Source organism: Microtus pennsylvanicus, chromosome 12, assembly GCF_037038515.1.
Source record: "Microtus pennsylvanicus isolate mMicPen1 chromosome 12, mMicPen1.hap1, whole genome shotgun sequence".
NCBI lineage: Eukaryota > Metazoa > Chordata > Mammalia > Rodentia > Cricetidae > Microtus > Microtus pennsylvanicus.
In genome coordinates this window covers 54,090,883-54,112,751 of record NC_134590.1, presented here as the reverse complement: position 1 = coordinate 54,112,751, position 21,869 = coordinate 54,090,883, and the positions used below count along the sequence as shown (strand labels likewise).

General features: G+C 39.6%; 1 protein-coding gene across 3 annotated transcripts in view; it reads left to right on the top strand.

Annotated features, from left to right (window-relative positions):
• Cc2d2a (coiled-coil and C2 domain containing 2A) overlaps positions 1–19,970 on the top strand; it is a 76,305-nt gene extending 56,335 nt beyond the window's left edge. For all 3 annotated transcript variants that reach the window (XM_075943674.1, XM_075943673.1, XM_075943675.1), the window contains 13 exons: positions 109–214; positions 1,652–1,761; positions 2,241–2,337; positions 3,480–3,578; positions 5,207–5,383; positions 8,415–8,618; positions 10,794–10,883; positions 12,162–12,275; positions 13,708–13,842; positions 15,040–15,162; positions 16,547–16,605; positions 18,447–18,624; positions 19,668–19,970. In XM_075943674.1, coding sequence (XP_075799789.1) covers positions 109–214; positions 1,652–1,761; positions 2,241–2,337; positions 3,480–3,578; positions 5,207–5,383; positions 8,415–8,618; positions 10,794–10,883; positions 12,162–12,275; positions 13,708–13,842; positions 15,040–15,162; positions 16,547–16,605; positions 18,447–18,624; positions 19,668–19,856 — 1,681 coding nt within the window. In that variant the 3' untranslated portion in view covers positions 19,857–19,970. The remainder of the gene's footprint in view (positions 1–108; positions 215–1,651; positions 1,762–2,240; positions 2,338–3,479; positions 3,579–5,206; positions 5,384–8,414; positions 8,619–10,793; positions 10,884–12,161; positions 12,276–13,707; positions 13,843–15,039; positions 15,163–16,546; positions 16,606–18,446; positions 18,625–19,667) is intronic.
• The last annotated feature ends 1,899 nt before the right edge of the window (positions 19,971–21,869 follow it).

Sequence of the window (21,869 nt, the reverse complement as noted above, 5' to 3'; positions counted from 1 at the left end):
TCAGGAAGCTGAGAGACAATGGCCACTCTGAGATTGCCAGTGACATCACAGAAACCATCTCAGTAGACACTCCTTGTCAATGACTCCTTTCATGACTCTCCCTCCTAGCAAGTTCCAGCAGCAATCGAGATCTTCAAGGACTTTCAGTGAAAAGCAAACTGCTGCCCCCAACATGCACAGCCCAGTGCACAGCACTGACTACCCCCTTGGCCAGGTGAGAGAACAAGGCTGGCTTTCTGCTTTGAATCCTGTCCTGAAGGTCCTCAAGATTTGCCTTTAAGGGCCTTGGCTATAGTTCAGTTGGTGTAGCGCTTGTCTAGCGTTCCCAAGGCCCTAGGTCAATCCTTGGCATGGTATAAGCTGAGTGTGGTACTGTTTATAGTTTTTGCACTGTGAAGGTAGAAACAAGAGGGTCAGAAGTTCAAAATCAGGGGCTAGAGAGGCAAGCTCAGTAGTTAAGTGCACTTGGCTGCTTCTAGGTTCTAGTCCCTCCTGGAAACTCACAGCTGTCTGTAACTCCAATTCCAATGGATGAGATGCCCTCTTCTGGTTGGCCTCTGTGGGCACCAGGCATACCTGTGGTACAAACAAATACCCATGCACATAAACTAAAAATAAATATGCAGGCATTATGGCATATGCCTTTAATCCTAGCACTCAGGAGGCAGAGACAGGTGGATTTTGTTTCAAGGCCACCCTGGTCTACATAAGGAGTTCAAGGCCAGCCAGAGTAACCCTACCTCAAAATGTTAGAAACAAAGAATAATCTTGGTGTAGCACAAAGAAATATACAAATTGGAAATAGTTCAGCAAGGCAATTTCTTTTGCAAAATGAGTGCACCAGAACCCAGACACAGCTAGGGAGCACACCAAGGCAGAACGTCCATCTGGCTTTCATTCGAACACAGGTGGTGACTGGGTCTTAACCCCCCTCATTGGCTTTCAAAATCAGCTAGTTTTACAAGAATCACAGTGGAAATGAAGGAAAAGGGAAGGGTCCTGCCCCAGGTCATCAAATTCCAGGAATGCAGAGGAGGGGGTGATTTCCTGCAAATACAGGTTTTACCAGGTGGCAGGGGGATTAAAGATAGGAGAGATGTATTATATTTAAAAGCAAAGTTGAAAGTCATCCTCAGCTCCATAGTGAGTTTAAGACCAGCTTAGTCTGAATGAGACACCAACATCCCCTAAGAAATGGCTGGAGCACTAGGGATATCAGAGGAGAAACTTGCCCATGGGGATTTACAACTTGCAGGGGAACTCTGGGGCTCAGTCAGTGGTGGGCAGCAGACCAGGCCATGGCGAGTGCAGTTCAGTTGTGCATGTATCTTGTTTTCTATTTAAATCTACCCTCACCTCAAGATGCCAATAATGGACTGGGAGGAGGTCACTGGATCTCTCAGTCCCTCATCCTATGTGACATTGAAGAAATCTCCTTTTTCTGCTTTTCACCAAAAGAAAAAAGAGAGAAAGAATTACCCACAAATTCTTGAACAGACTTCCTATTTCATTTTCTTCTGAAAAGTATTATTTAATAAGCATGTTCTCCTTTGCCTAGGATAGAAAATAGTCACGTATCTGATAATCACAGCTCCTCCATCAAGAATAAAATAACTAACCATTACACACTTGAAATTTGCTCGACTTTCAGGTCTTAGTCCGTCCTTTTGTGGAAGTCTCTTTTCAAAGAACAATCTGCCACACAACTACAGCTGAAGGACCAAATCCCAGCTGGAACGAAGAACTTGAGCTTCCATTCAGGTAAACGGAACACTCTTCTGTAAGGAGCTGGAGTGGCTGCAGGGAAAGAAAGCCTCCTGGTTGGGGGAATGGAGCCAGACCCTGCCTCTCAGTGCCCACAGCTGTCTCTGCTCTATGAGTGAGGTTGCAGTGTGGTGGTGCATGCTTTTAACCCCTGCACTTGGGAGGCAGAGGCATAGAGGGTTTCTATGAGTTCGAAGCCAGTGTGGTCTACAAGAGCTAGTTCCAGACAGGCACCAAAGCTACAGAGAAACCTTGTCTCAAAAAACAAAAACAGAAAGAAAGAAAGAAAGAAAGAAAGAAAGAAAGAAAGAAAGAAAGAAAGAAAGAAAGAAAGATGTGTATTCTATGTCCTTAAAGATACTTGGACAAAAAAACCCTCTCTGCTCCCACTTGACATTTCCCGTGCTCTGACACTGAGTGTTCGTAGAATCTGTTTTGCCTGTTTTCATGGTCTCTGTTTATGCGCTGTCTCACAGGGCCCCGAACGGGGACTACAGCACGGCCAGCTTACAGTCAGTGAAGGACGATGTGTACATTAACGTTTTTGATGAAGTGCTCTATGATATCCTAGAGGTAGGTTTTCAGTCTTGCGGGAATCATCTGAACCCTGCGTTCACCTTCATATCCTCTACCACTCTCCGTCCCAAGTACAGGTGAAAGTGGAGGAAGGAGTCAAAAAAGGAAAGGCAATTCCACTTGCAGTGGAGCATTTCCTGTTCCAGGGTTCTGTTAGCTGCTTCAGATATGCTGCCTTACTCAATTCCTAAGTAATTCCATGACGCAAGTTATACCAACAGCTGACAATGAGAAAACTGAAATTCCAAGGAGTGGCTTTCCTAGGGTGGCAAACGTAAACACTGGAACCCAATCCACAAGCTTTCAGCTAAAATCTTGCTACTCTCTTGCCAGCAAATTAATTACATGGGAACCTCAGGAAAAGGTTCAGTAGGTAAAATGCCCACTGTGCAAGCACCAGAATGTAAGTTTGGAGCCTTAGTACACATGTAAAAGCTGAGTGGGATGGTATGCACCTGCTTGAGGGTAGAGGAACCCTGGAGCTTGCTATCTAACTAGTCTAGCCAGAACAGGAAGCTCCCAATCAATGAGTGACCCAGACTCAAAGAATAAGGTGGAGAAGAAAGTATGCCAAACACACTGGCATTGATTTCTGGTATCCAAGAACACCCACACAAATCTGTTGTGAAATATTACTTTAACTAGACAAAGATGTGTTACATTTGTTTATGCTTCATTTGTTTAATTGCATAAAGATGTGTTGCTTTGCCTGCCTAAGGCACCTGATTGGTCTAATCGAACACTGAACAGCCAATAGATAGGCGGTAGAATGATAGGTGGGGCTGGAGGGCAGAGAAGTAGGAGGAGGAAGCTAGGCTTGGAGAAGAGAAGAGAAAATGAGGAAGAAAGGGAGAAGCCCAGAGCTAGCCAGCCACACAGCCACCAGCCAGTCAGACACAGAGCAGGACATACAGAATAAAGAAAGATTAAAAAGCCCCAAGGCAAAATGTAGATGAAGAGAAACAGGTAAAATTAAGTTATAAGAGCTAATGGGACGTTTGTGTGTCATGATTTGGGAGCTGGTTGGTGGCCCCAAAGAAAGCCTGCTACACACACCTGTTCACATGCATAGACAGAGAGAGACACAACATAAATGCTTAAAGTTCTTAAATAATGATTACTTCTCATGCTTCCTTTAGGATGACCGTGAAAGAGGAAGTGGAATGCATACGCGTATCGAGAGACACTGGTTAGGGTGTGTGAAAATCCCATTTAGTACTATCTATTTCCAAGCAAGGGTGAGTAACAAAAGTCAGAATTACATGCAACTAGGAAACATCTCTATCCATTCTTCCTAGCAAACACTCAAAACTGTGGGGAAAAAATGTATGTGCACAGCGTTTGGAAAAATAATTACATCAAGTCACAGATCGTCCATCATCCTTGCATGAGATATTCATTACTCCTGTTCTTCTGAGTTAATAGCTAATGTATGACTACTTGAATCTAAGACTTTTAAAACATTTAAACAGAACTAAAGAATATGGAACAAAGTGAAATTTGTCAGAATGACAAAAGATGAGTGGATGTGTGCCTGAAAGTAACTTGAAAACATGGGCAGTTGATTGCCCATTTTACCCAGTGCATTTATCAATATTTCTGAAAGTGTGTACTCTTTAAAACATGAAAAATGATTAATGCAGGCATGCCTGACAAAGACACCCTTTTGTAGACGTAACGGTTCAGCTGAATAAATCCGTGAGGTTGGCAATTCTTTTATAACTTCGTAACTCTACTGAGGCGGTTAAAGACTCTGGAATCTGTTAAGTGTCCCAGCATTAAATCCATGGCAATGGGCAACTGTGTGCTACTGTGATTGCTACACAGGGCAGATGCTGCCAAGACCAGAGGCTCTCCAGCAAAAGACCCAAAGCAAACCTCTATTCTACGAGGCTCAGATTGCTGTGAACCAGAGACTGGAATTACGATCTTCCTTAAGCCAAAGGGACAATCTCCCACTATAGTGATGTGCTTACCATGAGAATCATGTTCCCCCATGTAACAGATTTTTAAAAGAAATAATAAGCATATCATCTTACAAGTGAAGTTGCCTGTAATGTCTGACAGTTACTGAACCTCAGGTTTGGAGGTTATTTAGAAATTATTACACTGAATGAATGGCCTAATATGTGGACCTCCTTTGCTTTGTGGTGGCAGCGCGCATGCTCTTACAGCTCACCCTGCAGGAGCTTACGACCTCTGGAGGCGTGTTTGTTATGTACCGGCTACAGCTAAAAAACACAGCTAAACAGCAGAGAAAGATGACACAAGAGGAAGTAGAACAATAGACCCCTTCGCAGGGCAATTATCTAGACTCTGACAAATACACATTACTGAAGACAAGCAGACTATGCTAAGACATTAGTGAAAGAAACAAGCTATGTGTAAGGGTATACCAACGGCAAAGTCAGAGATGACATTAGATCTAAGCCTTGAAACACTGGTAAGATTCTGAAAGGCAGGGAAGGAAAGATGGGCAATCAGAAAAGGGGAAGGCTGTCAGCCAATGAGTACGCACTGCACGCCAGACATTGCTTAGTCCCTCAGGTCTCTTAGCTCACTTCCTGCTCACCACAGCCCTACAAAATGGGTCCTGTTATGCTCTCCTTCTTCCAAAATGAAGCAGCTGAAAGACTGGGAGTTTAAGACAAGAACTGAACCCAGAAAGCATTCACAACTGGTGCACACTGTAACAAACAAAAGAAGTCAGGGAAGCATAGAGCCCTTCCTATTGAGAACTTAGGGATTCTAACCTGGACCAAGCTTGATGTTTATCTGATGCATTCGATTATTAGAAACGGCCATTCCTCTGGAACGTCTGTTACAAAATCGCCACAGTGCTTACCAAGTCATATTTTCCTCGCAGATTGACGGCACATTTAAAATAGACATTCCTCCAGTTCTTCTGGGCTATAGTAAGGAGCGAAACATTATCATGGAAAGAGCCTTTGATTCTGCCCGGAGCTTGAGTGAAGGCTCTTACATCACCCTGTTTATTACCATCGAACCTCAACTGGTTCCTGGAGAACCAATACGAGAAAAGGTAATGAGGTAAATCTGGAAAACCACAGTGGACGCTGAAGTCTAAGAAATGCTTGCTAGGCTCAGTGTGTATAAACTTTTACTGAACTGCATAAACAGAAGTTCTCCTGCTTTAACATTCATCCACTATGTCTTCAGCTAGCACCTAGGGTGACAATGGAACAGACATGCGCATTTACAGCCTAGGAAGGAGTTAAGGCAATCATCAACGCAAACTTTTAGGAAAGCAAGACAAATATGTTCTACTTTTAGAACCATCTTTTCCACATGAATAAAATGGAGTATGTCAGTTGGAAAATCAGATTACTATTTGGCATTTACTGGCAAGAACGCTAAGGAGAGATTCATATCTTTGATCTCAGGTCCCCAGCTGTACTATGAATTCAGTTCACACAGTCATAGGCAGATGACCTTCAGTGACCACAATGTACTTTATGAGAAAAAAATGTGTGCATCTTAAATAGCTGCAGCAAACAGTCTATCATGTAACAGGTATGGTGGTATACACCTTTAAACCCAGGGAAGCAGAGGCGGAGGCAAGTGGATCTCCATGAGTTTGAGGCCAGCCTGGTCTATGTAAGTGAGAACTTTCCTCAAAACAACAAAATCTACCATGTTTACATGCATGTATAAACTTAACTTTCAAGTTACTGTGCTATGTGATTGTATGCACCCCTTGGTTTCCAACTATCTTCAAGTCTGAAATGGGGATGGAAAACTGAGCCAACTTCTGGGTTTTGCAATATTACAGTTTATTTTGCAGAAAAAAAAATACTAGGTTTATATCTCATCAGCAAAGCCTGCTCAGGAAAGGAAGCATTAATGGAAGCACAAATATCCTGAAACAGCAATCTCAGATCCTAAAACATCATTGCTAAAGCTAAGGTTCTCAAGAAAACAGAATAGATTCCCATCAGATTATTTTCAGAAAAGGAAATATCCTGAATGTCTATCTCTAGGCACAAGCTCAGGAGAAAAACAAGCATGCCCATACACAAATGTTCTAAGGTTGAGGGCAGGATTGTGACTTCGAAGTTAACCTGGGAACCTACTGCTACCTTTGGTGACATTTCACTGCCTCTCTGTGGCTGTATGCATTTTCCACTGACCTCTGACATGGCAGACAAATTGGTTAACAGGCCCCTGACAACTACAAATGCAGTGGTAGAAAGCCCCACCTGTGATTCCCACACACGATGTTCAAGAAAGAGAAGCTCTCAGCGTGAAACACCAGGACCACAGCCTGGAAATGGTTTTCCACTAACTACAACATTTTAGGATGGCAGATCAGAACTGTCTCTCCCCCATCCTACTTCAAATGATCTCTTAGAAAGTATTTACTCCAACAAAAGTTTTCTAAGTCAGTAGCAACCCTGAACTAGTTACTTTAACATCCCTAACTTTACAATGTTTAGGTTAAAAAGTCTATAACATGGGTTGTTAATACTGTTTTTCTGTCATTTCTTTTTTGTTGCCTATGGTAGATGAGTGACATGCTTAAGAAGGTACCGAGTGTCTTGTTTTACAGTCCATAGGTCAACAGCTATGCTTTCACTAGCTGCTTTTGTCCACTGCCTCCAGGGAACAGGCAGTGGGTCCCAGTGTCTGTGCGATCCCTTAGCAATGAACTGTAGATGCTGCAGAGCCACAAAGAATGAACAGCCATGTGTGTAGCATGTGTGAGACCCTGGGTGCAATCGCCAGTATATAAAAGGACAAAAGAATGCCTTTTGGCCCATTTGCCATTATATTTGTCAGCAAGTCATTGACTTTAAATGTCTCCTGCATGTTGGTAGCTCAGCTTCACTTCCCACGACTGATTCTTAGAAAGACAATGCAGATATTGTTTCTAACAGTTATTTCTAGTCATTTGAGCTCATCTCAACTGACTGCTCAAAGGCAGGATGAACTCATTCTGTTTTCTGGAAATGTTTCATTAACAGACAGGTCAAAGAACTGAACCCTTTAAGAATCTTCTAAATTGTGTTTTGAATAAACCCGAATCTGTTAGTTCCATCCAAATTTGCTTCAGAATAAACAACTTAAATTCTTGTGACATTTGGCCTTCTGTGACACTTCTGAGATCACGAACAGCACACTTCTCCTGAAGTGCTGGTGTCCTAGATGCATGTTAATGACTTGATAATCAGTAGGTGCCAGGCTCAGGAAGTAAAATGTCAAATACCAGGTCCTGCCTTCAAGATGCATAGCAGGGCATTTGAGTCCGAGTAGCTGAGACATTTTCTGCCACACTTGTCAACCTGAAAGGCCAACAGCTGACCCAGGGTCTCCTGATCTAGACCGTGCCTGCAGTTGTTTCTCCTACATCCTCTCAGGTCTCCCCGTAGCACCCTGTAGCACCTGCTCAATTCTTGAACTGTTTGGCTGCTTATTCATGTTCCTCTCTAGACTAGAAATTTCTTGAGGAAATTTTCCTAACCCAGAGTGTCTGAGATCTTTTAGACTCTTGGGAAATATTTTTCAAATGTCTACATGAATGAGGAAATGACAAATTTAATAAATAAATTTAAAGGAATAAGAATGAATTCAATAGTTTTTTCATACCATCATTGTTCCATAATTTTCCATTTTTCTAAAATTACAACAGTTTCTGACCTGACAGTTCTACCCTAGGCTAGGAATCTGTGGCACTGTTCACATTTGAGATGTGGGATTCTGAGATCTCTTCCCCTTTAAAAGACTAAGTCAAAACACACATAAAACTCTGTTGCTTGGGGCTCATCCATCACATTAGTATTCCATCATTTAATCTGTATAGTTATTTTTATTAATCTAATAGCTTTCATAAGGCTTGCTAATTCACTACTTTCTGTCTTATTGAATCTAAATTAAGTACTTAATGCTCCTTCTAATTCTTAAATTATCAATACAATTAAATGAAGCTTCTGAGAAACCAAGAAAAATTACTTCATAAGCAATCACTTAATGATACTTTTGAAACCACACACCCAGTTCAGAGCCTTTGTGTCTGCTGTGATCATATACACTCCATAAAGTATTTCTTTCTGCAGTTTGATAGCCAGGAAGATGAGAAATTACTTCAAGCAGCAGAGAAGTTTCAAGCCGAATGTGCCTCACGGTTCCCACAGCGCCAGTGCCTTACGACAGTAATCGACATGAGCGGGAAGACAGTGTTCGTCACGCGCTTTCTCAAGCCCTTAAACCCTCCTCAGGAGCTCCTCAGTGTCCACCCCAACGACCCACAGGCAACCGCAGTGAGTGTGGCCCAGACAAGCGGTGACATTTAAAATGTTTCAACTCAATGTACTGCCAGGCTACTGTATTTCATGATACTTGAGATATTAAGTACACAAAGATCATCAGAGATGAAAGTGATGATTCAGACTGTCTTATGGCCATGAGGATATCTGTCTTTAGAGAAATCTGAAGTACCAGAGATGATGATAATCCTTTTTTCATCCTTCCCATAGATAACTGATTGCTTACTATGCCACTGGCTTTATAGTATGTGCTGAAAGATTAACATGTGAAACTTCCGAAGTCTTACATAAACATATTTTAATCATATATTCTCAGCAAATGTTAGTCATGCAATTTCTGCTTTACCAAATACTCAGTATTCTGCTTAATGCTATAAGCATCACTGAATTCAAATAGCTGCTGTTTGAACAATATGTATTTTCAATATTCAGCCCATCCTACCATGAACTCACACTGAGATATTAAATATACATGTACCATTTGCTGGCATCGCAACTTCATACCCACCATAAAATTGCATAAAAGCCATATGTTAAGACAATTTTAAGTGAATACTACAACCCATAACTATTTCTAGGATATGGATAGTAAAGCTAGTAATTCTAAGTTTTAATATAGTCATATATAAATGCACATATATATGACTATAATAGATATAGAATTTACTGTTTACAATTAGTTTCTATAGGAAGCCAGGTAGGATGTTGTGCATTGTTGGCAGAGATTGATCTCGGCCTCAGGCATGCTAGACAAGTGCTCTGCCACGGAACTGCATCCTCAGTGCCGGTAATAGCGACTTCTGTTCTTCCTAGCATTGTAGATGTGCATAAACTTCTTCCAGGGAACACTGTTTAGAATAGATGAAATAGTTCCAATATTTTTAAGTTATGAATAATACAGAACTGAGAGAAAACAAAGAGAAGAAATCAATTACACTAGAAAGATACCTGAAATAGCATTTGATCTCAGGTTTTCTGGTAACTCAAGATGACTAGAACTGGGTTTTTGATGAGCCACAAGGCTGAGGGAGAAAGCAGTTAAGGCATTGAGAAACAGAAACAAAAAAAAAAGGTATCTGGCCCAGTTACTAATATTGTTCTCTTCTGAAACCTCCTGAGCGAGGACTCCATAGTTCACACAGCTCGCAGCACTACCGTCTTTCCTCCAAGCTCTGCTTACAGTTTTTAACTGCTTTTCTAGTCCAAAGTTTCAAAGTCTTCCACATCTATTAAAAAACAAACAAACAAACAACAAAAAAAAACACCTCATAATAACAATAGCCCAAACCCTAATACCAATTTCTGTCTTAGTTACTTTTCTATTTCTGTGATAAAACATGACCAGGACAAGTTATCAGAGAAAGAGTCTGGGGTTTACTGTTTCAGAGGACTAGAGTCCATGATGGTAATGTGACGGTCTGGTGGAGGACCAGCTGAGAGCTCACATGTTGATCCACAACTGGGAAGCAGAGAGAGAGAGAGCACAGTGGGAGTGAATGAGCATTTTGAAATCTCAAAGCCAACTCCCAGCAACAAGGTCACACCTCTTAATCCTTTCTATCCAAGGATCAAGTGTTCAGATATGACCCTAAGAGAGCCGTCCTCATTCAGACAACCACACATGGGTTCCAGAAATCAAACTCAGCTTCTTAAGCTCAAACAGCAAGTGTGTTTACCTGCTGGGAGAACTCATTGGCCCCCAAATGTCCAAATTCTTAAAAGAAAATTCATAGAAGTATATTCATGGGAAGTCAATAAACTTAAAAGTAATTGGCCTCCTTAGAGATAAACTGTGAATTATACTACAATGACCAGAATTGACTCCATATTCTATTCCCTCCTAAAATGAGCTAGTGCTCCTTAGAGGAATAAATGACTGCTTTCAGGACTAGGCTAAGAAAAGTACAGCACAAGATGATGCCAAAAAATAAGGAAATACAAATGAAAAAAGAAGTGAGGGAGATAATGACATTTCAACGGCACACTAGTGCCAGTTTCTCTGTGAGATAACTTTCTTCATAGCTTTAGAAGAGGATTAAGATATCAATGCATTAAGTAAACACTTTGTGAACATCGATTTCATCCTGCACACATGCATGAAACATCTATTGGGAGTTTAAGTGGGGATGCAGATTTCTATTTTATTGGCAGTTAATTTTCTTTGCACAGGAACTGGTAGCGCGATACGTGTCCTTGATCCCTTTCTTGCCGGATACGGTTTCGTTTGCTGGTATCTGTGACCTATGGAGCACGTCTGATGTGAGTCCTTCCTCGCCGCTTTCCTGCCTTAGCTGAACATCAGCTAAAGGCCTTGCATAACCTGAGATTGCATCACTCATCAGTCATCATAAAAAATCTGCTTGGCCATCTGTTAGCAGTTTAGAGCTAAATTCTGAAATATCTTTATTCCTGGTTCAGTTTTATCAAACTGCAAAAGTTAAAGAAAATATAGGCTTGGGATATAACTCAGTGGTAAACGCCTGCCTAGCAGATGCAAGGACATCAGTTAGATCCTCAGCAACACCCACCCGAACAAAAAGTACTGTTTCAAAGAATTATTCACACAAAGAATGGAAACATTTCACTTATATTGATGTGGAGTTAACCTAATATTACATTAATAATATCACAGCTTTGCTTAGAAAAAGTCTAAATCTCATTCTACAATAAAAAAAATTGTATATCTTTAATCTGTGAGCTTCCTAATTAAGGTATGCCATGTCAAACACATTCTTGGCACCAAGTCAGGGACCATGGGTGGTATGAAGCAAAGCAAACCTATATTATAGCATGGGTATTTAATGTGCTTCTGAATTTCATGTTGTCTGACGTTTCCATAAAATTTAATATACTCAGCTTTCTTTGATGGAAGGTGCTAAATTTAAAAACTTCAGTTGTACTTTAACTTTTTCCTCCCAAATGCATCTTGGCAACATAAATCTTGGCATTTTTAGAGGAAAAGATGTTAGAGCCAAGAGGGGTTTTTTTCTCAAAAGAGGTATACGAAAACATACGAAGAGAACAGAATGGCACCTTTGCCTCTGGACTTCAGCATCTGCAAGGCTCCTAACTCCTTAGGACCCTCCCAAAGCTGTTCTGGGATAAATCAGGGAGTTCATGCAATGCACTTAGAAAATGTTTAGCCCTAGTGAACTAGCTGATACACAGTGAGGTGGAACCATGGAAATTTACTGTTTCTATCCACTGTGAACATATTGGTTCTGGATATTCATGCCATCAGCATCAATCTAGAGAAAACATGATGTCCATTAAAGAATCATCAGCATTAAACAAAAATGTCTGATCTCAACTAAGACATTAAATTTTGCATGAGAATGCTAATATGATGGGACATGCATGTTTCTAATCCTAGTCCTGGGGACAAGGAGGCTGAGGTTGAATGACTTCCAGTTCAGGGCCAGTCTGCGCTACATAGTGAGTGCCAGACCAGCCTGAACCACAAAGCAAATAAGACCCTGTGTGCATGGTCAATCTAGAATAAAACAGTCAATATAACTTTTTTTCTCTTTTTGTCAGCAATTCCTTGATCTCCTGGCAGGAGATGAAGAAGAGCATGCAGTGCTGCTATGCAATTACTTTCTGTCCCTGGGTAAGAAGGCATGGCTGGTGATGGGCAATGCCATTCCTGAGGTAAGGCCACAGGGGGTGCTATTAACAAAAAGATGTGTTATCTAAGCAGATGCTCCTCATGGGCAGGGCTAATTTTCATGACAGTTCTTTCAGTTGCCATGAAGTAGCAGAGACACCACAAGAGGCACACAGAACCACAATGGATCCACACGGAGTGGCTTCACAGCATACTCAGGGCTGTACACTTCAGAGATTCTGGCACATCTAAACATTTTACCACCTACAGCCCAGATTTAATATGCGGCCTGCTCCATCAGTGTTCCCCACAATCTCACTCCCTTGGATACTATGCTAAAGGGTGAAGGGAACTCTCTCCATTTGCCTCTTTTACTGTTACTACTTTGGGAGGGAGTGGAAACACACCAGATAAAACACAGTAAGAAAGAATGTTGGCAGCTGTGTTTTGCTGTTCTTGTCAACATATTAAAGTTTAAAAGACTTGGTGACTCTCGGAGTATTCCCTACCCCCTAGAGCAAAATACAATGTTTAGGGAACAATGAGTAATCCTGGGACAAGGTTAAAAAGTTTGTGTGGATAGTAGCAGTTTACCCGAAGTGGTGTTCTAAAGAAGCCATGATGCTCCAAGAGCCCTTGGGAATTATATACTATGAGTTCCACCTGGAAAAGACAAGGCAAGCGAGCCATGGGCCTGCACTCAAGGTTCTGTGACTCTCAGCAAATCATACAACTCCAGGGCTGTTTGTGAACATCATGTGAATTCATGCATCAGCATTATTTATTCTGAATAAAAGAATCTATAATATATGACTATTCCAAGTAAGAAGTAAACATCCTTCATCTCAATCACTGGGTGTATATCCTTCCAAATCTATGTGTTCATGCAAATATAGACTGTGTCTCAAAGGTATGTGACTTTATTAGGAACTGTAAAAGCGTTTTGGCCTAACCAGCCTTCTAGGTATTCAAATGGCAACTTTACTGGCTCTGTAAAAGGTCCCACTAACAAGAGTTCTTCAGAAAGCCTTAAGCTATACTGATTGATAAGGCAAGTAATATCTTTGATTACTAGTAGCACTCTATTAGTACCAAATCCAAAATTTCTAAAAAATATCGATTCCCATTTTTAAATCCATTAGCCATAAAATTTAGAAAGCAGAGGACCAGCTAAAATGAAGAATTGTTTCTGGGACTGGAGAGATGAATCAGCAGTTAAGAATACTTACTGCTCTCATAGAGGAAGTTCAGTTCTCAGCATCCATGTTAGGAAACTCACAGCCTATAAATCCAGCCTGGGAGATCTCTCACCCTCCTCTAACTCCTTCAGTAGCCACCTGCCTGTGTGTGCACACATGAGCGTGCATGCACACACAGAGATTAAAACATAAATCATGTTTTAAAGAGAATTCTGTAAACTACTATGACTTTATTTTATAATTAATTGAAAAATATTTTATTGGCTATTTTTCTTAGGGTCCAACTGCCTATGTGCTAACTTGGGAGAAAAATTATTATTTAATATGGAATCCCTGCAGTGGACATTGTTATGGACAATATGATACATTCTGCCCTTTGAAAAGTGTGGGCTGTTTAATTGGTACTGATAATGTGAGTATTACCATTTCCTCTTAAATATGGCTGTTTTTGTAAGTTGACCAATTTATGTATAGATTTTATATAGGGAAAGAATGTAGAAATATGAATATTCAAATGAACATTTATATAAATATAAGTAAGTTGGCAGAATTAGAAGAACTGGCCACTTTAACTAATCCTAAATTAAACTTTTGGTTTAATTAATCATCTGACCTTCAGAAGCAGTACAGAAGGTTTTTAGATTCAGTTTTTGTCCTGGCTCTATCTTATTAGCATTCCACAACAGAGCTTACAATGCCTAGCCCTTCTGTCAGAGCAATTTGTCACCTGAGAAAACTGGGTTTAAAAAAAGTGTGTGTGTGTGTGTGTGTGTGTGTGTGAGAGAGAGAGAGAGAGAGAGAGAGAGAGAGAGAGAGAGAGAGAGAGAGAGAACATGCCTGTGAATGTGAAAAAACTGAGAACAACTGATACTATATCACTGATTGTAAAATTCATATAAACTTTAAAATATTTTAAAGAAAAAATGCAGCTTGTTTGTATCTTTGCTTCCTTTACTGCTTCTCCCTCTACCATATCACACACATCTGCTAACATATCCTAGTGTTTTCTTCACTGCCACTCCATATATCATATATACAACCTGTGTACATATCTGCTAACATATATCCTAATGTGCTTTATTCATTGCCAATCCCTTTATCATACACCGTGTACATACCTGCAAAGATATATGTAATGTACTTCCTTCACTGCGTCTCCCTATATCATATATATATATATATACAAACACACACATACATACATACATACACACCTGTGTACATATCTGCTAACATATATCCTAATGTGCTTTATTCATTGCCAATCCCTTTATCATACACCGTGTACATACCTGCAAAGATATATGTAATGTACTTCCTTCACTGCGTCTCCCTATATCATATATATATATATATACAAACACACACATACATACATACATACACACCTGTGTACATATCTGCTAACATATATCCTAATGTGCTTTATTCATTGCCAATCCCTTTATCATACACCGTGTACATACCTGCAAAGATATATGTAATGTACTTCCTTCACTGCGTCTCCCTATATCATATATATATATATATATACAAACACACACACACATACATACATACACACCTGTGTACATATCTGCTAACATATATTCTAATGTACTTTTTTTAGATTTGGTTTAATATTCAACACCATGATTCACCACTAAGGATAAATTTTGATGTCACAAAGCCCAAACTATGGAAATCTTTTTTTTCACGAAGTCTTCCATATCCTGGCCTTTCCAGTGTTCAGGTAAAATTCTATTAACAATCAAATGTGGATAAAGTGATATGAAATCCTTATGTGAAAAAACTACTTATTTCTTGGCCCTTAATTCTACTCTTAAGTTAGTTAATATACTAAATTTACATGTAAGATTTAAAACATTAGTTCGGTACCTTGTGACAAATTTACATGAAGACACATACATTCACATATATGAAGAACAGGTATTCACATTTTAGACATATTTGAAAGTTTTTATATAGAAAGTCCATGACTTAAATAGAATTTTCATGAAGTAGAATCACAAAATACAGTTAAATTTTTTTATGCTGGTGTTAATTCACTAAATTGATCCTAACTGCAAAGGATGAAATCAAACTATAGGTCCAACCCATTGAACCTGCTTATAACATTAATCTCAGAGTCTGACAAGTAGACTCTAATTTGTAAGCTTGAACATTATTTATTAAAAGTGTTTGGACACACATACTTAGAATATAAAACAACTGGGTTTGTAATAAAAAAAATAACCTTTTATATGACACAAACAGTTCAAACAAGCTTTACATTGCCCTTCAGAAATTCTCGCCTGTGAGAAGGTAGTACATATGAGATTTTTCACAGGAATGCAATCTGAGGTAGCTTAAGAATGGGAGCAATAAGAGACAAATTATACTACACAATGTAACACCTTGTAGTAGTCAAATAATTGCCTTAATAAAACTTAGCACTTGTAAATGTGTGTTTTTATTATCCCTAATACAATATAAAGGCAGAAAAAGGAAGTTGCATCTTCATAAAATAAATCTCAAATTTAGAAAACATGCAAAAACACTGCAGACTGTCTAGGAATACACAGATCTGCAGTAAAATAATAAACACAATTAGGTCACTTATCTTCACCTACTACAATGTAAACATAAGATTTGCTCATGGCCATATACCTATGCCCATCCCCGCTAAGGGTGCTTAGCAACAGTAAGTCCTTAATGGTCATTGAAAGAAAGCTCTGAACACAACTTCAGTTCATGGTTACTTGTGTGACAGGTCTAAGGGAAATAAAACCCAGAAGGAATGACAAAGCATTGTAATCTGTGACACTTCCCTTGCCCTTGGTTCTAATCTCCTTGGCATCTCTTGGGCTGTGTTTTCTTAGTCTCAAATTTCATTACTTAAAAAGAAAAACAGGAGCAGAAACAGTGACTCAGAGGTTAATAGCACTAGCTGCTCTTGCAGAGGACCAACATTCAGTTCCAAGCACACATTCGGCAGCTCACAACCGTCTATAACTACAACTCTAAAGACTCTGACGCCGTTTTCTGGCCTCCAGGGAACTGAAAATAAGTCTAGAAATGGAAGAAATGCCTATGCAAATTAAGTGTAGGTACTGACTGAACTTTCTGTTTTATAGCCTGAAGAGCTAATTTATCAACACACAGACAAAACGGCTGCGGCTGACCTGCAAGACAGGTAACAAAATACCCACAGATCCATAGGCAATCTATCACGATAGGTATAATAACAAACTTTAAACTCACAGCTTAGATCAATATGAAATGATCAGGATTGTTAGACTTTATGTCTGCAGATACCAAGTACAGATATGACATCTAAATCCCGACACAAATGAGGAATCAGCATAAGCATGTTGTGGGCAAAAATACAGGGGTGAATATTAGTTACATGTAGGTCTCTAAAGACTAACTCATGTTGAAACTTAATGTCCTGTAATTATGGGTCTTGTTGGTACACATGAGAATTCTTGGCTTAAATACGCCTCTTTTGTCTAATTAGTGGCTTGTAGAACTTCATCTAGTTTGTGAATCTAACCCATAGTGAAGGCTGGTTAAAGCCTGTGTGAGTCTTTGTAATTCCACTAATGCTGTACAACTAACTGCACTACTCGGTTTCACAAATGAGAGCTGAGGTTCAGAGTGGCCCACACTATTAATGTTAAAGTGGGCTTCTGACACCTCGACAACAGACCATTCTGATGTCAAAGCCTGTGCTTCATTCTCATTGAGTCACATTGTGTGAAAACAAGTTTGTCAAATTATACGGGATTAAAGGTAACTCTTTAAGACATTCTTGCTAGGAATACCAATTTACTCCCAATTCTCCATAAAGCCTTTGTGTGGGAATCTCTCCCAACCTTCCTAATGTTGCAATGCTTTAATACAGTTCCTCATGTCATGGTGACCCCCAACAATAAAATTATTTTCATTTTTACATCGTAACTGTAATTTAGCTACTGTTCTGAATAGTGTAAATATGTTTTTCAATAGACTTAGGCAGCCCCTGTAAGAGGGTCGTTAAGACACGCATGCCCCAAGATTGCAACTCACAGGTTGAGAACCACTGATCTGGAGAAACCAATCTACAATCCTGAGACTCAGCTAATAGCTTCAGCAAACTATTGACCAGACTCACTGATTTCATTTTTCAAGTATTTGGCAATCCATTCATAATTTTTAGCTCAGTCCAAAAGTGGCCCCATAGCTCCTGAGCAATGAGGAACTGAGGATCTTTCCAACCTGTGCTTGAGATGAAAGAGGCTTTAGAATCAGCAGTGTTTAACTTGGACACCACTGTCCCTGCCTCAGATGACGTCATCCTATTGTAAACTGTCGTCTTCTGTAAAATTGGAATATCTCATACATCAAAGCATTATTGTTGAGAACCAATCAAAATGTAAAATAACAGCACTGTCTAGTAAATAATGGCTTAACAGATGACAGCTTCCCTTCATTCTTTGTTCATGCCAAATAGCCTATGAACCCAATGCAATATGTTGTCATTTTAAAAGGCAATTTTAAGGTAACAAAAAAAAACTATTGTGAATTAATCACTGGGTTATAAAAATCAGTAAAGCATAAAGTGTTATATAAATATTTCAGATTTCCAACATAATAAAAACCTTTTGCCTGGGTATAATTTATCTGTTTATCATACTACCAATAAAAATAAAAGAATTTAAAATTTAAAGAAGGCTTGCTGGATGTATTTGATTTAGCTAGACCCATGTCATCAGAGACACTATATTCCTGTTTATCCTGTCTGTTTCTATTTCCTGTTGCCATGCATATAATCTTCAAGAACAAGGATCACTTAGGCACTTGACCTTAAGTAGCTGCTTATCTGCCTAGGAAAACACCACCATCAAAAATGCATTCAAGCATTCACCTGTACCCCATGCTGCATACAAACTGCACTTTTTGGACATGGAAAAAATTAAAAAAAAAACAAAAATAGTAAATAAAAGGGAAGTAAATAGCAAAAAATAATAAATAAAAGTTTATTTTTATGAACAGGATTGAAAAAATACTAAAAGAAAAAATCATGGACTGGAGGCCACGCCATTTGACTCGATGGAACAGGTACTGCACCTCCACCCTGCGCCACTTCTTGCCTCTGCTGGAGAGAAGTCAAGGAGAAGATATAGAAGATGACCACAGGGCAGAACTGCTGAGGCAGTTGGGAGACTACAGGGTAAGCACAAGCGTGGTAAAATGGCCAGTGTTTTCCTCATCCCCAAACTGGAAGTTACCCTGTATTCATTTAGGGGCTCACACTACGTACATAAGACTCACGAAGCACATGTGAAGTACTATACACCAAAAAAGAAATATGCCGAAATGTTTTAAAACTCAGTAGTTATCAATAAGACCCTATGAAAAACAACACTTTCTACCTCTAACTCGAGATCTGCTTGACCCTGCCTCCCAAGTGCTGGGATTAAAGGTGTGAGCCACCACCACCTGGATATTTTTGGTTAAATTTTAAAGGTATGGTTTTATGATGACTGATTTTTCAATAAAAAAAATCTCACTAGTAAAATATCCTGCCTACTATCTGTTGGTGGTTTGTCCTGTATGTCATACCCTACAGCTGGGTAATAAAGTAATTTGGCAATTAGTGCAGTGAGATAAATATGAAAGCTAAAAATGGATGTAAACTGAGGAAAATGAAAACCTGAGGAAAATGAAGAACTAACTTATTAGAATGTTTTCAGTTCACCATAGTTCTAGCAGTGGAAAACTGTTCCGGTTCTCTGCAAGTCTTGCCACCTTGACTTCCTCAGGCAGGCTTTACTTATAGAAATAAATGCTAGACCAAGTCCAAGAGATACATCTGCACATGCTACCCAAAGCAAGTGAGGACATTGTGTCACTATCCACAGCAAGTTTCCATCCAGGTAATCACTGTGCCACATCCCACACCTGTAAACCAATGTTCGTGTCTGGGTTAGAATGTGTTGATTAGCTTTCCCTGGGTCTGTGGAATTACATGGGCCATGTGCACACTAAGGGCTATCAAGAGATGGGAACGGTGAATGAATGGTAACACATTAATATGCCAGTAACTAAAACAAAAATACTAAACCTTCAATTTTTATGTTGTTAATATATATAGTGAACAGAGAAACAGAAATAATCTCAGGATCTTAGAGACTCAATATATCTAATTTACATAAGGACATGTATCTTTTCCTTCAAATGTTACTGAGTACGAATGTGTTTTTCTCTCCTCAGTTCTCCGGATTTCCCCTTCACATGCCTTATTCTGAAGTGAAGCCTTTGATTGAAGCAGTTTATAGCACGGGAGTACATAACATTGATGTCCCTAATGTTGAATTTGCTTTAGCTGTATATATCCACCCTTATCCTAAAAATGTTTTGTCTGTTTGGATCTATGTTGCTTCCCTTGTACGTAACAGGTAATTTTTCTATTTGTGTGGTTTTTTTTATATCACCTAAAGACTATAAGTATATACATTTTAAATTATAATGGAATCAAAAGAAAATATTTTGAAGTAATGAAATAAAATTGTCTATTTTCAAACAAGTTGGTGTGGTCCCCCCTTTTTGTTTGGTGTGACACTTTGAGACAGGAAACAGGGTTTCTGTGTAGCCCTAGCTGTCCTGGAACTCGCTCAGTAGACCAGACTGGCCTCAAACTCCGAGGTCCTCCTGTCTCTGCCGCCCAAATTCTGGGGTTAAATAGGCACGGGCCACCACCTCATACAACTGTTTTATTAGTCTTGCTCATCCTGACACTTCGACCCTAACACAACTGAGGCTGTCTATGAGGACTAGCCTCCAGACTTCCACATTTGCTTGTCTTTAGTGCCCTTCACATCTGTCTGCCCAGCAGAAAGACAACCGTAACTCCAAAACCCAGCAAGTTAATGCTTTACAGCTTGTCTAGAGGACTAAGTAACAACTCTGCAGCATCAAATTTTATAAATGTTGGGTCAGCTCATAAAATTAACGGCATGTTACAAAAAACAAGGCAAACATAGCTACTAAAAAAAAATATAGTGCTGGGGGTGTGTGTGAAAGACTTTAAATATCAAGGAATTTAAAAAAGAAAAACCTAAGGTATAAATTGAAAATCCATATCCTAATACCCTTGCCCCTGGTAACTCATATTGAAACCATCATCCCCAGTATTTAAAGACAGAAGTTCTATACAGGGAAACGCTGTCTCGAAAAACCAAAAGTCAGAAGTTCTAGAGAGGTAACTAGGTAAAAATGGTTGAGCCTCTATGGTGGCTTTACTGGTTTTTATTTTAATACAGTCCTAGACTCAGACTCAGGTGCCTGTACCATGGAACACACCATACACAGAGACAGGCAGGAGGACTAAATATATAAATATGTGTACTGATATGGAAAGATATATGCCAAACAGAAATACCTAAAGCAGGACTTCTCAAATTACTTTTTTTTCTACTACTGTACCTAAGTTTTATTTATATTTTAGGATCTTGGGAGAAATGGTTAGACAATAAAACATCTAGTATAAACACAAGAATTCATTTAAGCCTGGCTTTGGAGAAAATAAGAATCCTTGTCCAATTGGGTATTAATTTTATATGTAAGTTTATAAAAAGATTTAAGTTGAACTGCTAAGTGTTTTTACACTTCTGCTGTAAGAATGGGAATCTGGTTTAATGAATTTTGAAATTTAAATAAACACATGGAATTTAGTAATAGACATAATACAAAAATAATGAGTAGTGAAATCCATGTTGAAATGTATACTCAAGATAATTGAGACAATCAAATTGGAAACTAGACATGTCAAACTTTTAAATTTTTAATTTTTTTTAGTTGTTGAAAAAAAATTCCCCCCTCCTCCCCATTTCCCATTACCTTCCCCCTCCTCCCACACATTGCCCCCTCCCCCACTCCCCTCCCCCTTTCTCCTCCCCCCCACTCTATTCCCCCTCCCTCTCGAGAATGAAGAGCAGTCCAGATACCCTGCCCTACAGGAAGTCCAAGGTCCTCCCACTTCTATCCAGGTCCAGGAACGTGAGTATCCAAACAGGCTAGGCTCCCACAAAGCCAGTTCATATATTATGATCAAAACCTAGCGCCAATGTCCTTGGCTTCTCATCAGCCTTCATTGTCCGCCATGTTCAGAAAGTTCGGTTTCATCCCATGCTTATTCAGTCCCTGCTGGCCTTGGTGAGCTCCTAAAAGATCAGTTCCACTGTCACAGTGGTTGGGTGCACCCCTCGTGGTCCTGACTTCCTTGCTCATGTTCTCCCTCCTTTTGCTCCTCATTTGGATCTTAAGAGCTCAGTCCAGTGCTCCTATTTGGGTCTCTGTCTCTATCTTGATCCATCGCCAGATGAAGGTTCTAAGGTGATATGCAAGATATTCATCAGTATGGCTATAGAATAGGGTCATTTCAGGTTCCCTCTCCTCAGTTGCCCAAGGTACTAT